The sequence below is a fragment of the Lathamus discolor genome, chromosome 6 (assembly GCF_037157495.1).
Source record: "Lathamus discolor isolate bLatDis1 chromosome 6, bLatDis1.hap1, whole genome shotgun sequence".
NCBI classification, from domain to species: domain Eukaryota; kingdom Metazoa; phylum Chordata; class Aves; order Psittaciformes; family Psittacidae; genus Lathamus; species Lathamus discolor.
Genome location: NC_088889.1, coordinates 81,051,223 through 81,067,585, shown reverse-complemented (window position 1 = coordinate 81,067,585; position 16,363 = coordinate 81,051,223). Strand labels below are relative to the sequence as shown.

General features: G+C 43.1%; 1 protein-coding gene across 6 annotated transcripts in view; it reads left to right on the top strand.

The window, feature by feature from the left end:
- The first annotated feature begins 524 nt into the window (after positions 1-524).
- CREBBP (CREB binding protein) overlaps positions 525-16,363 on the top strand; it is a 97,182-nt gene continuing 81,343 nt past the window's right edge. For 5 of the 6 annotated variants that reach the window (XM_065684121.1, XM_065684122.1, XM_065684120.1 and 2 more), the window contains exons 1-2: positions 525-937; positions 14,378-15,090. In XM_065684121.1, coding sequence (XP_065540193.1) covers positions 853-937; positions 14,378-15,090 — 798 coding nt within the window. In that variant the 5' untranslated portion in view covers positions 525-852. The remainder of the gene's footprint in view (positions 938-14,377; positions 15,091-16,363) is intronic. The other variant, XM_065684123.1, reaches the window with a different exon arrangement.

The window sequence follows — 16,363 nt, the reverse complement described above, 5'->3', positions numbered from 1 at the left end:
GTCTCTGGAAAAGAGAAGAGAAAAAAAAACTTTTTTTTTTAATTGAGGAATCAACAGCCGCCATCTTGTCGCGGAGCCGGAGCGCGGCGCGAGCGGAGCGGGGCCGGGCCGGGCCGGGCCGGGGCAGCGGGGCCGCCCGCCGGGACACGGGCAGCCGCGCCGAGCGCAGCCGACGGGCAGACGGGCTCGAGGCAGCGAGGCAGAGCCGGCCGGAGCCAGCCGAACGCCGCCGCCGGGACCGGGAGCCGCGTCCGCCGCCGCGCCGCGCTCATTGTTTTGGGGCGTTTTTCTGGTGTTTTCGGGGTTTTTCCGGTTTTTTGTGGGTTTTTGCTAATTTTTTTTTACCCCTCCCTCCTTCCTCCTCCTCCCTCCCCCCCCCTCCCCTACCTCGGCCGCGGTTCAGGCCGCGGGCGGGGGCGGCGGGCGGGGGCCGCCGCGGGGCCGGGGCGAAACCCCCGGCGCGGAGGGGAGGGGACGGGGCGCGGCGGCGGGGCGCGAGCGGGGGGGCGCTATGCGCCCCGAGTAACTGCCTGAGACGCCATCCGGGCACCTCCGCGGCGGCGGCGGCCGGGCGGGGGGAAGAGGCCGGGAGGAGCGAGTCCGGCAGGGAGGGGGCGCTGGGCTTTTCCCCACTCCGCCCCGAACCCTCCTCCCCTGCGGCCTGCTGCGGCGGCGGCGGCCCGGCTCGGGTATGGGGGAGCGGGGGCCGCCGCCGGTCGGGCACTGAGCGGCGCTGTTGCTCGGCGGTGGGTTCCCCTTTGGAGGAACGGGGAGAAAACGAGCTTCACCCCGTCACGGGCTCCCCCCTCGACAACGATTACCGGCTCGGCAGCCTCTCCTCGGCTGGCTACCATGGCGGAGAACTTACTCGACGGGCCGCCCAACCCCAAGCGAGCCAAGCTTAACTCGCCGGGCTTCTCTGCCAGCGATAGCACAGGTAAGGCATGCGGGCTCGGTGCGGGGGTTCCGGGCCTCAGCGGGGGTTAACTCCCCCCTCTCCCCATTTCTTTCCCTCCGGCGGGCGGTCGGGCCTGGAGGCCGCTGGGCCCAACCGCCCGCTGGAGGGAAAGGGGGGGGGAACCGCCCGCCCTCCGCCGGTTCCCGGCGGGGGTGGGAACCGGCCTGGCGGGGTGCCGGGAAAGGGGGGAAGTATCCCTCCCGGAGCGGTTGGGCCTTCTCCGTTCGAAGTTACCAGGCGGGACCCGAACGCCAAGTACCGTCCCGGCTATAAATAGCGGTAGGGAGAGACGAGTAAGGCCTTTTAATTCCCTTTCCTCCATCATTGACCACCACTTCTTCGTTTTAATGGTGAAAGGGTGGAGGGATCCACCTCGGGTTGAGGGTACCCACGTGAGAGGAGTGCGGGTAGGGAGGGAGAAAACCCAGCCATCAGAAACACTGACTTCCCCGCTTCTTACACGGAGTGGTCCGGGTTTCTGTCTCCGCTTCTTAAAACCCATATTTTGCCCACAACTACAGCCCCAAAGCAGGCAATCTTTTCCCCTCTCCGCCTGCGTGCAACACACCATGGAGTAAAAACTCCTTAATAGCATATTAACATTTTTCATCTCCCACCTGTAACCCGCGTTGAAGGTGCTTGGCTTGAACCATTCCAAGTGTTTTCCTTTAAAAGGCACAATATGTGGGCAATAATTGAAGTTGTGGGTTACTCGTGTGATGAAATACCCAGAAGACTGGCAGTCGCCGCAACTTGTCGCGTAGTGTCTTCAGTGTGCCCATGCCTTTTTTTTCCCCAGTCATAATGGTTTCATAGGTAATAAAGCGCATCAAAATGTCTCATTTCCAGCAAGTGTGTGCCTGTTGTAAATACACACGTGTGTGCATAAGGGCATGTGTGCATGTACTGACGTCTTTCAGTGTTCCAACTGTTTTAATCACTGAAACGGTGACTTTGTTGTAGGCACATGAAGTATGTTGGACTTGCATTTCTGTTTTCAGAGATTAAAGAATCTTTTTGAAGGGACAGTGATAAGTTAATCATGCTGTGCCTGCTGTGTTTTTATAGACTGAAAAAATTATTACTATAATTGGGCTGATAAATTGTGTGAGGTTTTTTTCGGTTTGCTTAATCTGCATTTGGCAATAGTTTAGAGATACTTCAGTCCTTTCAGTCTGGGGGGGGCTGGTGTTACAGAATCTTTTTCTTCTCAGCCTACAAGTAAGCATGCCATAAAGAAACGGTATTTAGAGTAAGAACTGGCAGAGAATATCTAGGTGAGGTCTTGTGATTGAACTATGCTAATCCTTTTCATGGAGGTGGTAGAATATCATACGGGAGGCTGACATGCGAGTTGCTACGAAATGCACTGCAGTAACTTGGGAAAAGCACAGTTCTTTAATTCTTCAGCTAGACGTTTTAGACTCTACTGGTAGGTAGTGAAAGGTGTTTGAAGCGGTGTCTTGTTTTTTCTTTCTTTTTTTGAAGTTTACTTGGTCTGTTCTGGAATGCTTCAGCCATAATTACGTCCTGTTCAGCAAGTTCTCATGCGTCTCACTTAGCTCTGTTCAGTGCTAGGTATGTAAACTCCAGCATCTGCATGAAGTTTTGCACGGCTAAGGGGCCCTTTTGTCACTAGAGACAGCACACACCATGTTGTATTTGAACAAGTAGAAGTATGTCCTTAGTGTTCAGTTGCCATCCTGTTGTTCTTTAGGCAAAAATACCTCTGAGAGTGCAGGTAAAGTTAGAAGAGCCTTTTCCAAAAAACTCTCCTGAGGTTTGTTGCCAGCAGCTAATGCTGCTTGTTGAAAGACTGCTGAACGTTTTTGTGAGTTGTAGTAGGTAATACAAATAGTTGGTGTAGTGATTGCTGTCAAATACCTGCTTCTGAACCTAAACCGTCCTGCTTCTTTGGACTGAAGCTTCAATGAAAAAGTTGTTGCAACCTGGAAAGTTCCCTTTGTGAGCAGAAGTGCTCAGGGAGATGGGTTTGAGGTTTGTGTCCAGAATGAGTAGCAAGCTGTGTATTGGTTAACTGAGTAGGAATGGCAATTGTAAATCCATACTGTTTGCTGCTGCAGCAGCTTGCGTGACTGGGACGTGCTTTAAAAGACGCTGTGTTAGGCCCGCTGGTACAGTTCTGTTGCTGAGAAGTACAGCTCAGAGCCTGAAGATACTTGCTACTGAGCGCAGTGGTGCCGTGGTGAAGGGTCTGGTGGCAGGCCTGAATGTTTGGCAGAAAAGCAACTGCTTGTCCTTGTTGATATTTCGCTTTATGCTTTGATGCAATGATGTTAAGCAGCTCCTTTTTTCAGGGTAAATTTCAGCTGCCTTTAATCTTTTTGATAAAAATAGCTCCTCAGCTTACCAGAGTAAAGTTTGTTCAGTTGAAATTGGTCTGCTTTACGTTCTGAAAATGCACCTTGCCTGTTAAACTTAAGCAGCTAAATCAAATCTCTGGTCTCAGAGAAGGGAGTAGAGATGAAGGGGTAACAGAAAAATGAGCTGTGACCACTGCTAACTTTCATGGTAGTGCCATTTTGCAGTTGCCCTGTTGCTCTTTGTGTCAATAAGGAAGGTTGAGACTCATGGCTTGCTCTTTCTGTGCAGTATTGAACAAGCTCACTCCTATGGTGAAATGTCCATGGGAAAGATTTTTCCTTTTCTAGCCAGGTAAGAGTGGTGTGCTTGTCTAATTACCACTCTTAGATGCATGATGTTTTTCATACCTGAGCACTTCTCTATAACTGTTATGAGGCATTCTCATTTAGCATGCTTCAGCATAAACCATGGACTTGCAGAAAAATAGAATTACAGTAACTTTGGTTATGACAGCGTATCATTTTAATGTCGAGTGTCATGATTATGTTGTATGTTGTCGGCATTGGTCCTTGGGCAGAATATATAGTGAACTGTCAGCATTCTTGAGCTGGTCTCAGTCTGAACTCTGTGGATTGTGAGAAACCTGTTTGAATGGAGCAGCAGCAAAGCTAGTGCTCTGAGGGTGCCCCTTCGCTGTGGCTCTGTGGGTAGTTTGGTGGTGGTCTGCGTTGCATTGTAAGTAAGGCTTCTGTCTGCATGTGTTACATGTGCAGCAGCTTCTGCTGTCGTAGAGCTGTGCTCGGTCCAGAAATGACAAATCGTGAGCAGCTTCAAAAGTCCATTAGAACTGGATTTTCACCTCGTGCTTTCTTATGTGTGTGGTTTTTGTTGGGTTGTTGGGTTGTCTTTTTTTTTAATCCACAACTTCAGCTCATAAACAGATTAAGCAGTATGGCTGCTGCTGCAAAAGCTGCAGGCTGAGATCTCTGGTAATTCACGTTCTCTTTATGGCCCGGTTTGTGAGCGTCGCAGTGCCCGCATTTTCAAACTGGGGAAAGGCTGGCCTTGTTGCACATGCCTTTGTACATGCTGAGATAAGTAGATCTCTGGCTAACTCCCAGCGAGCTACAGAGCTGTGCAGGAGGGAGTTTGTGGTGCTGCGCAGCCTGATTTGATCTTGCTCTCCTGCTGAAAACCAGATAGGTGTATTTCCATGGATTTAGTTTTAAAAAAGGTGGACTACCTTTAAAACAAAGTAGCTTAAGGAGACACAGCAAGGCTTTCTAACCTTATGTTCACATAGTTAGCTGAGACTGCGAATGGGCTGACGTCTCAGTGATCTAAAACCAGATTCTGTTTGTGCACGTGAAAGCATTAGTGTGTGTATTCTAGGAGGGTTCGTTCCCATGTAGTTGAAAAGTTTCATGGAAGTCTGTTTAATTAGTCTGCTCTTGGTTTATAGGATGTGTGCAAAATGTGTCAGTGGCGTGCTGTGACAGTAAGCATCACTTTTATACACATGGCTTTCTCCATCTCTCCCTTGAATAAGGAAACAGGCAAATCCATTAAGTGAACAAACCTGGATTTACAAGGCAGAAATTGGGGGAAGAAACTTCTGAAAAGATGTAGGTGAAGGGGTGTGTGTAGTTGTAATTATTTCACAGGGGTGTCCTTTGTTTTGTGGTACTTCTATTCCAGCTAGTTATGGTGCAAAATGTGGTGCAGTGTTTCATGGCTATATAATTTCTTAAGACTTACTGTGTACGTGTACTTATGGAGATGGTGGATGGGAGATGATGATGCCAAGCAAAAATGTTTTCTTTGAGCTGTGTTAAGTTTGATACAAGCTAAATTACTTTTTCATTATTATTTTCTCCATGACTGACCTGCGTAACTTCACACCTGCAGTTGTAATACGGGACAGCAGATTTAGAGATTAGAGATTGGCTCATTTATTGAGAATCTAGTGCAGCTAATTTCTTACCGATTCATGAGGCATTACTGACAGCAGGTTATTGTGTACTTTCTCATTGTTGGAGGTTTTTTTATAGGTTTTTCCAAGGAGTTTGACACTAACATCTGTGTGAGATGTAGAGTTGAGCAGATGATCTGCCAGCCTGATTTTAAGTGGCAGTCCTGAGGTTGCACCTGTTTCTTTTTTTTGAAATTCATACTTTGACAATTGTTTATGTACTTGGGAGTTTATCAAATTGATTCCTTCCCTGTTCATGGCTTAAAATCAACTTGGTAAGTGCTGTTCTGTGCTGTGGCATATTGCTGCTGGAGAAGCACTGCCTGCAGCCGGCTGGAATAAGGCTATGCTCGAGGGTTTGGTCTTTGTTGTACCCCAGAGATCTGATAGCTTATGAAATGATGCCCAGTTTTCTGTTGCAGATTATTCACTTTCCATTCTGGCTGAATATTCCTAGGAGTCAGAGTCCAGTGCCATTAATTATTTCTACAGCAACATGCTGTGTTTCAGTATTATGTCTGCAACTTCACGTTACAAAAAAAATCTACCTATCCTTGGTGTTCATTTTTATTAGTGATATTGCATTCTGCTGTTACCTGCTAACAGAGCGAAACATGAACAAAAGTTTGTTAGCAAAATACTGCAGGTTAATGTGAAATCAGAGTGGAAGGGGTAATTGAAAAACAGGATTTGAAAAATTCTGTGGTTTGTTCTTACACAATGAAAAAGCATGTGGGATAGCTTAGAAATTTGACACTTCCACCCTAATTTGGTTTACACTTTCAAGAATTTTTGCTTTGTAAATCTTCCTTTTAACATATGTTAATTTTTCCATCTGTCTTTTCAGATGTCTAAGATACAGAGAGAACCTAAAACTTTTATTTGCAAAACTCTAATAGAGATGTCTCAACAAATACTATAAAGTATTGTGCAGAATCATGGTGTGAATCAAAACAAAATGGAAACTTCTTACTCATAATTGGTGATCGTAACTCAGAATCTAAATCTCTTTATATAAATCTTCAAAGCTTCACTTCATCTTTCCTCTCCTCTTGTTCACTGCCATTGAGAAATAAGGATCTTATTTAGAATGTTGGATAAATACAGTATCATTGACTTGCAATAATTTTCTGTGTGTATATTTTTATTTATGCATGTATAAGTCTAAAATAATTCGCTTCTCTGATGGTCATCTTTAACGTTGTGGGAACTTCCTCAGTAAGACAGTGTTGTCAGAAGGAGTTGCTTTCTCTGGGTGACATGCTCCCCATTCTCATGGGCAGGCATTATTCCATTGCTGCTCTTGGACATCTCCAAGACAGGCATCAGAGCTGGCTCCGTTCTGTTGCACAGTGTGAGGGGGGAAAAAGGAATACTAGATTCCACCCCCTGTCCGTGTGTGTCGCACCTGAAGGGCATAAGCTTCTCTCTTGCTCTGCCCACCTTTAGCACTGCTAGTACTTTGACAGCTGTTGTAGTGGGTGTTGTCAATGACATAGCTTGTGTCATCTCCTGTAGTTTCATCTAATGGAGCAAAGAAATGTGCAAGAGACTACAGCTCAGTAAGTACTGAATGTAAATCTGTTTTGTAGTAGCTGTGAAGTTTATTCCTAAGGTTTGTAAACTCCTTTAAGGAAAAGTATTAATAAGAATGGTTCAGAACAGCCTTATCTCTGAAATTAATGCTTCGAAGTAAAATAGGTTTGTGAGGGCATTAGGGTTTTTGTATTCAGGCAGTTATGGTTGGAAGCTTTTTTTGAGTGAAATATATAAAAATCATTAGTTTTAAGTGGATGGTCTACTGTTGCTACCTCATGCACATTTGGTTTGTTTTGTGTGTTCTTACTCAGCTGAATTTGAGCAGCTAGGCAAATGACCCTTTACTTATAATTTGGTATCAAAAATAAGGAGGAAAAAGTGTCATTAAAATAACGAGAAAGGAAACATGCCTTTTGCAGCTATTATACATCATAAAAGAGACACAGTTTTGCCTGTGTCTTAGTAATCTTGCATAACAATTTTTGGGTTTGTTTCATATTACTTCAAGTATATATGAATCATTGCTATTCTAGTCTTCACAGAATAGACCTGTTCTGTGCTTCTGTTAAGGAAGGTGTGTAAAGGTAGGAACTTCCAGAAAAGTTGTGTAGCTGAAGGGAGTGCTAGAAGCAGCTTGGGCTAGAAGGCAATGCATGTGTGTAGTTCTTGCCACCAGTGCTGTCACTGAGGGGAGTATGGAGGATTGAAAATTTAAAATCTGAAACACCTTGCATTGACCTTATATTTAATACGAAGTCTATGGCCAGGGAACATCACAGTTAAAGTTTGTCAAGATAATTCATATCTTCGTACATTATCGGCTAACTCTTTTTTCCAGATCTGCTGTGAGGGTGTCACAGCCGTAATGTGAAGCAGTGGATCTGTCAGTAGCGTGAGCTAACTGATGGTATTTGCATGCAAACCCTCTTTCCTGGTACAGACCATGATTTTCATGCTGCCTTAAGCAAGTGCCCCCTGTTAATTACTGGACTCGAAGATGATTCCTCTTTAAAGGGTCATCCTGAACTTAAATGTTTGTCAGCTGTTAAATAGGGCAAGAGAAAAGATGTGTGCATTTGTGATGGGGTGAGAAGGCAATCTTGCTTCTGTTAATGTGCTCCAGGAACACTAAAATATTTAAGCTTCATCAGGATGATCTTGTGAATGAGAAGCTGATGTTACCAGTGGGGCGATCTCCCAGTCTGTAGGCATTCCTTCTGTCTAGATTTCTGCTCTTAGAGCAAATAAAATTATTGAAGCCTTTTGGTCAGTAAGTGTGTGTAGCCTGATTGTCACCCACAACTTGACAATAGTAGTGTCTGTGTTGTTGATGCTACTGGGTAGGATTTAAAGTTACTCACAAGAATGGACACAGCAATGGCGTCAAAACAGTGAAGACACCTTAGGAAACAATCCAGAGGAAGAAGGGTTATGGAGAGGCTCTGTAGGATCACAGGAAAGCAAAGTCAACCCATCATTTGCCATCTAGTGCTTCCAAGAACAGATGAGATTGAGCACTCTTGTTGGGTTGCTTCTGCTGCACATTTTGGGGGTTATTTTGTTTTTATTCTCATCTGGCATCTGGGAAGAGATGAGAGAGTAGCTTCTTACCTGAATGCACTTCACATATTTGGTTCTGTGTATTAACTTTGGTTCCAGATGCATTTAATGTGCCCTTACTTTACTTGAATGTTCCAATATTAAAAACAGTTATTTATTTATTTTAATGGAAGGGTAGATCTGAAAACAGGGATTATTCCTGAAAGAAGCTAATGTCTTAGGTTTTCTGGACCTTCAACACAAATTGTATTCTCATTGTGAGCACAGCAAAAGAGAGATGGTGGAGACAATTTGGATAAATACAGTGTAGAGAAACCTGAGGATATGACATTGTAATACACAATATGCAAGGGGAAGGAGAGGCTAGGAAGTAAACTCAGTGTGATCAAGGAAGGATCTCAGTTTATACTGTTCTGTCTTCAGGAGGTGAGAAAAAAGCTGGGGGCAGAATAATCAGTCGTCCCCCTGTCTGTCAGGTAGTTGTTACCACACACATCATTTGTGGTACAGAGGATATAGACACTGCATTTTTCCCCATGCTGACTTGCGTGCCTGATGTTCAGTCCAGTGTCAGAAACGTTTTTAAAACTGAATCAATAATACTGATAATATTGCAGTAGAGGTTAGATGAGAACTCACTCTTTTTCATTAGCTTCTTGATTTGTTTGCTCTGTGTAATGAGCTTCAGTTTTGAAAAGTCACTTAGATGTTGAAGTCTTACAGAAATGTATTTGAGGAGATTTTAGGAGCTTGTAGCTACTTTAAGATTGACCAGATTTTAAGCTGATAGCATCCCTTTTGGTTATTGGGATGCACAAAATAGATCTCATTTAATAGATTTTAGGAACTGTGTCACTAGTTGCATATCTGTACCCTGAATGGTATCCATCTTAGGGGGAATAATGCTTGCAAGAAGACAAGTTGCAAAGTAAGCATGGTAAGAATGAGTAACTCCCCAAACACACCGCACCTTCCCCCCCAGCCCCCCCAAAAATAAAAATTCCAGCCATAGGAAGGCAAGAAAAGGTGTTACACCCATTTTCAAGAAAAGCTAAAAGGACAATGCAGTCAACTACAGGCAAGTCAGCCTCCCTTCCATCCTGGGAAGATAATAGAGGAGCTGGAGTGGATTTAGTGAAGGGCGGCCAAGGAGGTCAGGGCCTGGGCTACAGCCCTCCTGATACAGTCCCTTCCATCTTCAGTGTGAGCTTGTAAGCGAGGGAGCACTGTGATAATTATTCCAGCGAGTTTCCTAGGGGTAAATACCTAGAATGCCTTTAGGTGAGGCTCATTTCTGTTTAACAGTGTATTTGAATTTTGACTGGTGTACTGACTTAAGAGCAAGCAAACCAGACTATTTCTTTCTCATCCCATATGCAAGTGGTTCATAAAGATCAAGCATAAATAAATAAATATAGTTAGATATCCCAGTCTCTTTATCATGCAAGCCATAACTTGTTGGGACCTAGCCAGATATCTGCTCTTGGATCTCTCATTTCCTCCTCAGTGCCCTCCACCCAACCGCTAGGCTCTCCTTGGTCCAGCTAGGTCCCTCAGTGCTGTCTTTCTCAACCTGGTTGTTAAACATCATCTTCTGAAAGTCAGGGTCAGTTTGCAGTCTCTCTGTGTGTCTTGTTAGGTTAAGATGCTAATGTAAAGTTTGTTCTACAAATACGTTGTTCAGTTGCTCTGAAACATTAAATGTGCTTATTGTCTTTTATGAAACAATAAATTACGGAATCCTCAGACCTTGAAAGGAGGTTGGAATGGATGTGTAATTGCTGACTGCACCAAACAGTATTGCTATTGAGTTCAGTTACCTGACATCGAATTTTAGGGAATGAGTGGAGCTCTGAACTGTTGAGGCTTTGTCTTCTAGGGTCTGGCATGATTGAAAGAAGCCTTACAAAACAAAATTGGGCTCACTGAAAAGTAACAGCTATGTTGGCATGAAAGAAAGGCACAGTGAAAATACTGCTTGTATTGCAGTGTGACTTCAGTGTCTGCTCTGTGGAAGGGTGGTCAAAGTTTGTAATGGGAAAACTCCAAATCAGGTTTCAAGTGGAGATTATGCAGGAAGAAATGAAACTGAGTTTGATAGTTCTTCTGCTTGCTGTGTGATATGTTTGAGATAATAAAATATGTAAAAAAATACCTTAGAGTGTTTGTCACCGCTCAAGGCTGAGCTAAAGAGAGGGGAAAATGGTGATATTGAAACAGGTTAATTGATTGAATATTTATATTAAGAAAATGTCTCCTGATAACAGATGCAGGTAGTCATACAGCTGAAAATGTTCTGCCTTAAGAAAGCAACGCAGTTTGTTTTTCTTCTGAGAAGGCTTAGAAGGAAATGGACCATCTTTTTTTATTCTGGTTGCTGAAAGTGTTGTCCAAGAAGGCAGAAAACTGTGACATTTAAGCTCATAAAACTGAAATTAGGAGAGTGTGTGTCTCAAGTGTGGTTATCTTTATATGTGAAGATAGCTGCTCAAAGAAGGCAAAATTCTCAAATTGGAAAAGGAGCCTTTTGGAAAGAGTGGGGGTGTTGTAGCTGCCTCGTGGTTTTCCACCCCTTCCTAAAGACATGTTATCTCTGGGTTTTGGCGCTCTCCTGTTAAGAGGACATTTGTGTTTATGTAACAGAGGTAACGAGAGGTGTGAGGTGTAGGATCAGAAGTGCCGTGTTAGTGATGAGACACTGTGAGGTGGGTCTCCACAGCCTTAGGCAGTTCTGCTTTCACAGGCACTGAAACTAGATGTGTGTGCCTTACTAGTTAAGGGAATCTAACCTTTAAAATAAAGACTGCTTTTACTGTTCTGTTGCATGTTAGTTGGGTTTGAGAGATGGAGTAGGTACAAAGTTCGGTAATTGGGGTGGGATTCCTCAGTGTAGGTGTTTTTTGAGCATTTGCTTCAGGTAACTGTGTAAGGGCAAAGGCATCTCTTGATTTTTAGACTCTTGGTAGCTGCCATTGAGGTTGACATAGTCAAAGCATTGAGAATGGAAACAGTTATATTCTTCTCATGAGGATGGTGGGGCTGAGGTTACTTCTCATTTTGCTACCAGTAGAAGTGGGCCAGGTTCTTCTTACAACAGATTTTTACATGTGTTTAAGTACGTTTATTATTTCTATAACTGCCAAGACAATCTTTTATCTTTATGGGTTTGTTGCAGACATGTTCAAGTAGACTTTTGTTTTCTGTTTTATAACTGTTGTAAAAAGTGCCTTGTGTTGATGTTTTTAATGTACATGACTGACTAAAATATGAAAGCAGGAAGATGAATCGTTGCCTGTATGTTTGGATACTCAATGAGTTTTTACACGGCCACCATGCTAAGCTGTTTACCTGCTTTTTATTTTCCTGCTGACAGAGCTGTAAACTTTCCGTGCCTAACCTTAATGTATAGTCTTCTTACAGGAGCTTAAGAGTGGTAGATGATTTTAGGCTTTAAGAGGCAGTATTCCCAAATGTTTTTTTCAGTCTTTTTGTAAACTGCAAAAACATTTCCAGCTCTTGGCGCTGGTGAGACTGTTAAGAGTCTGGCCAGCCAAACAAAAAAGATTTGAGTACTTGTACTCCAGCATCCCATTTTGAAATGCAACTGGAAAAAACTGCTCTTCTTTTTTTAAGCCACAGCACCATCTTCCCCTTCCACATTTTGTCACTTCTCTGCCCCTGGCCCTTTTAGTCATGAAATATTAACAATTTTGGTGCAGAAGCTTGGGAAAACATAGTTTCATGGGCTTTATGGAAGTTGTCAAATCAAGCACTGTAGACCTTGAACTTCCCAGCGAGCTGAAGTGACGAGCTGTTTAGCAAAAATGGCAAAGCCTCAGCCATAGATCCTGTGTCACCTTGGTGACATGCAGACAGATGGCTTTGGTTGTGCTCCAGGCTGCAGCCTTCGGTGTGTAGGGAGATGGGCTGTGCTGTGGAGACCTAGGACTTGTTTGTGGCCAGGTGAGGCTTGACACTGAAAACAGGCAATGGAGTTTTCGTCAGGGGAGTTAGAGAGGGATGGAAGGCTAAAAATAGTGACATCTTGGAAGAAGGAAAAGTAGAATCAAAAGATATAGTAAGAGACACAAATTACAGCATCATGTCGAGTAGCTGTGTGGGAAAGAGGAAGCAATCACTGAAGGTACACCAGGAATTTCTGTGAAGACAAGCTGAAAAGGTGAACTAAACAAGAGAAGGGAAAGGTGGCAAGTAAGAGAGAAATTAAAAATACTTTTGTGAACCTAGCTAATGAAAATGTTAGTTTATTACTTGCCTGCTTGAAAGGGCATAGCTCTGTTCCTGAACTGGGTGTATTTTGTCACAGCTAACTTCATGCCAGCCTGGAAAGCTTCTTCAGAGCTGACTGACCTCAGTAGGTAGCGATGGCAAGATGCAGGACTCTTAAGTTACCATGAGCACCTCAAAACAGGCAGAATTTAACATTTGTATGTGTGTTTACTGTGACTGTGTAATTCACTGGTCATTGCAATACATCTGAAAACTTCCGTTCCTTTTTCTTCAGTGCGGCTGAATTGAAAACTTGAGTGCTGATGAAATGCATTGTGTTCAAATGTGCTGAGGTGTCTTGATAATGCATCCTGGTGTGGTCATACAGGTTATGTGTTGTTCGGGTTTTGTTGTTTCTTTTCAATGCAGTTAGAGTGGTCCGTGCTGTCACTTAGGCCACTTTTTCAACCTGAGCCCTACTCCAGCTTTTTGCAGTTGAAGAATGAGAGGTTTTCAGGGCTAGCTTGGAGGGAGCCAAAATAAAGCTTTCACACATTTCTATTATGTTACAGTAAAAAGTGGTTGGTTTAGATCACATCCTTGGGCTGGAAAGCTTTTCTGACATGTGCTGCATGTTTGAACAACTACTCTGATGAATTGAGGCTGTTTGTACGTATTGCTGCATATACTTGTCCTTAGGTCTTCAAATATATAACTTGCTTTCACATGGAAGTACCTATGTAAAGTGAGTTAACTTTCTATTTTTAGTTACATACAAAAATAATTCGTACACAGATGCTGCTTATAATGTGCAATAAAACATTTTGGTGAACCCGAGTTGCTCCTTTTGAAAACAAAATGAAAAACCCCCACTGCTTTTTATCAGTCTGGATGCTCAGCCAGGCAGAGCAGTTCCTTCAAGTGGCTTAATGAAGATTAGATTGATTTATTTCACTCATCTGGAGAGTGTGTGGATTACCTCTGTCAATATTGGGCATGATAAATGAGGGCTGGGCACTTAAGAGAGCAGTTTGAATTATTTGAGCTGTTCAGGGATCGAGAGTGACTTGATTCAAGCAGCATTATGAGGAGAAAATGCTGAGCGCCTTTCGGGATCTTCTGAGATAGTGGATCATGATGCAAATCAATAACTAGAAACTGATAATGCAAAACTGATAGTGTTTCTGTGTGAGACCGGGATCAAACTACTGAAGAAGTAGCTGTAATCTTCTGATCAAGTTTTGAAGCCTAGCTGGAGATGTTATTTGGCCATGTGCAAACAGAAATGACAAGGTTGAGGTAGGATTGCTGGGTGAAATGCAGTGGCTTTGGATTATATAGGAGTTCAGAGAAGGTGATTTAATCATTCTTTTGGGAGAATAAATGAGTAGGAAAATCATCTCTTGGTATTTCTGCTGCCTTCTATTAGCTAAAACTAGAGAAATTGAGGAGTTAGGCTAAATGAGATCATCATATATATGCCACCTTAGTTTCTTAAGGCTGGTACAATGTTTTGTTAAAAATCTTGTGAAAAAACAACTTATTGGCTATCCTTACCCAATGTGGTTGTGTATGAGTGTGCAGTACATACCAAGAACTGTGCTTTTTGAAAGGCTCAGGAGTGTGTGTCGTGGAGACCCTTGCTTGCTGGTTGGGTTGTTAAACCTTGGGTAAAGATGTACTTTAATGCATGTCATTGCTTGGGACTGCTGCAAAATAGTGTAGATAAATGTTTTAGTTACTTTTTTGTCATTTTTTTTTTTCTGACCTTTGTTTCTGTTTTTAAATTGTAGATTTTGGATCTTTGTTTGACTTGGAAAACGATCTTCCTGATGAGCTGATTCCCAATGGCGAGTTGGGCCTTTTAAACAGCAGTGGGAACCTTGTTCCAGATGCAGCTTCCAAACACAAGCAACTTTCTGAACTTCTAAGGGGAGGCAGCGGCTCTTCCTTAAACCCAGGAATTGGAAATGTGAACTCAAATAGCCCTGTCCAGCAAGGAGTTGGTAGTCAAGTTCAAGGGCAGCCGAACAGTGCTAATATTGGTAATCTGGGTGCTATGGGTAAAAGTCCTTTAAACCAGGGAGACTCTTCTGCTTCTGGCCTGGCAAAGCAAGCAGCCAGCACCTCTGGACCTACCACACCTGCATCACAAACTCTGAACTCTCAAGCACAAAAACAAGTGGGGCTGGTGACGAGCAGCCCTGCAACATCACAGACTGGACCTGGGATATGTATGAATACTAATTTCAGTCAGACACACCAGAGCCTTCTCAACAGTAATTCTGGTCACAGTTTAATGAATCAGCCTCAGCAAGGACAAGGGCAGGTAATGAATGGATCTCTTGGGGCAGCTGGAAGAGGAAGGGGAGCAGGAATGCAATATTCTGCCCCTGCCATGCAGGGGAATGCAGGCAGTGTGCTGGCAGAGACTTTAACCCAAGTATCTCCACAGATGGCTGGTCACACCGGACTGAACACAGCACAGACAGGAGCAATAACTAAAGTATGTACAAATACTTCGATATATTCTATTTATCGCACTTGTTTTTTCTCCATACAGGTGTTCAGAAAATTTAGTAGATTCTTTTCTGGAACAGAACTAAAGAATGCACTGTCTTGAGTCTGCAGTTACCTTTTTCAGTCACCAGTGATACCATAAAAGATATGAAGAAATGAAAGCGCTTGTTGAAAAACGCATCCTTAAAGTTAAAAGTTGGATAGTATTTTAGCAGGGTGGATTAGAAATGAGTAGCATAATCCTGCAGAAAGGAATAGAAGATTACTTCTGTGCAGGATCTTGATTTAGTTGTCAGACAACAATATTTTTTAAAGCGATGTGAAAAGTTAAATATTTGTAATTGAAGGGAGAGGTGTAACAATTGGTCCCCTTGTCAAGGATCACTGTCAACAGCTGTGCAGTGAGTGTTTCCAAATCTAGAGGAACTGGTCCAAAAACATCAAATTTCACATAGATTGTCAAAGTAATGTGAAGTCTGAGAGGGAAGGGCAGTGTCAGGGCAAGAAGCCTAATTCAGTGACCATTGCTGAGCAGGGGGTAATATATACACCTGAAGGTATCTCCCCCTGCTTGGAGCACTGTGCTGCTCACTGCTTGATATGGTTCTTGTTTTTTAGTTCTTGAGCTTAGAGAAGTGTTTTGATTGCTGCTCCTCTTGTCTCAATTAGACAGCAATGTGCCTCATCTCTTGGCTGTGTTGCTTTGGTACAGTTCCTTTGTGAAATTTTGGGGGCAAACCCACCATATTTTGATATGTAGAAAAAGATAATTATCTGATATTTTATCTCTTTATACATCACTAGTCATTGTCACTTATTAGTGCATAAATGTTAGTTCATTGATGTGTTAAGAATAATGGAAAACATTGCATTGCCTGATATGAAGGTGTGTGTCATCTCTGAAGAAAGGCTGACATCACTGTGGACAACTATATAGTTTATTTTTACTTTTTAAAAATAAAAACCGTAAGTCTTTTCTCTGCAGTGAAGGGGACACCTTTGCTTAAGCAAGAGATGTTTGTGGTCTTAGTAAAGGTGTAGCATGTGAAAGTGAATATGTCTGTTTCCAGCCTCCAAATTTGCTACATTGGTTATGTGAGACAGGTTGGTGTGTGCATAGAGAATCAGCTTATCTTTCTTTTTCTTTCCTCTGAAATATGTGGGAAGAGTGACAAAACCCAATTATATGGCTTATTTCTATAAACTTCTGGATATCTAATTTCTTACATTTTTGCTAGTCACTATGCAGTTACATCCAA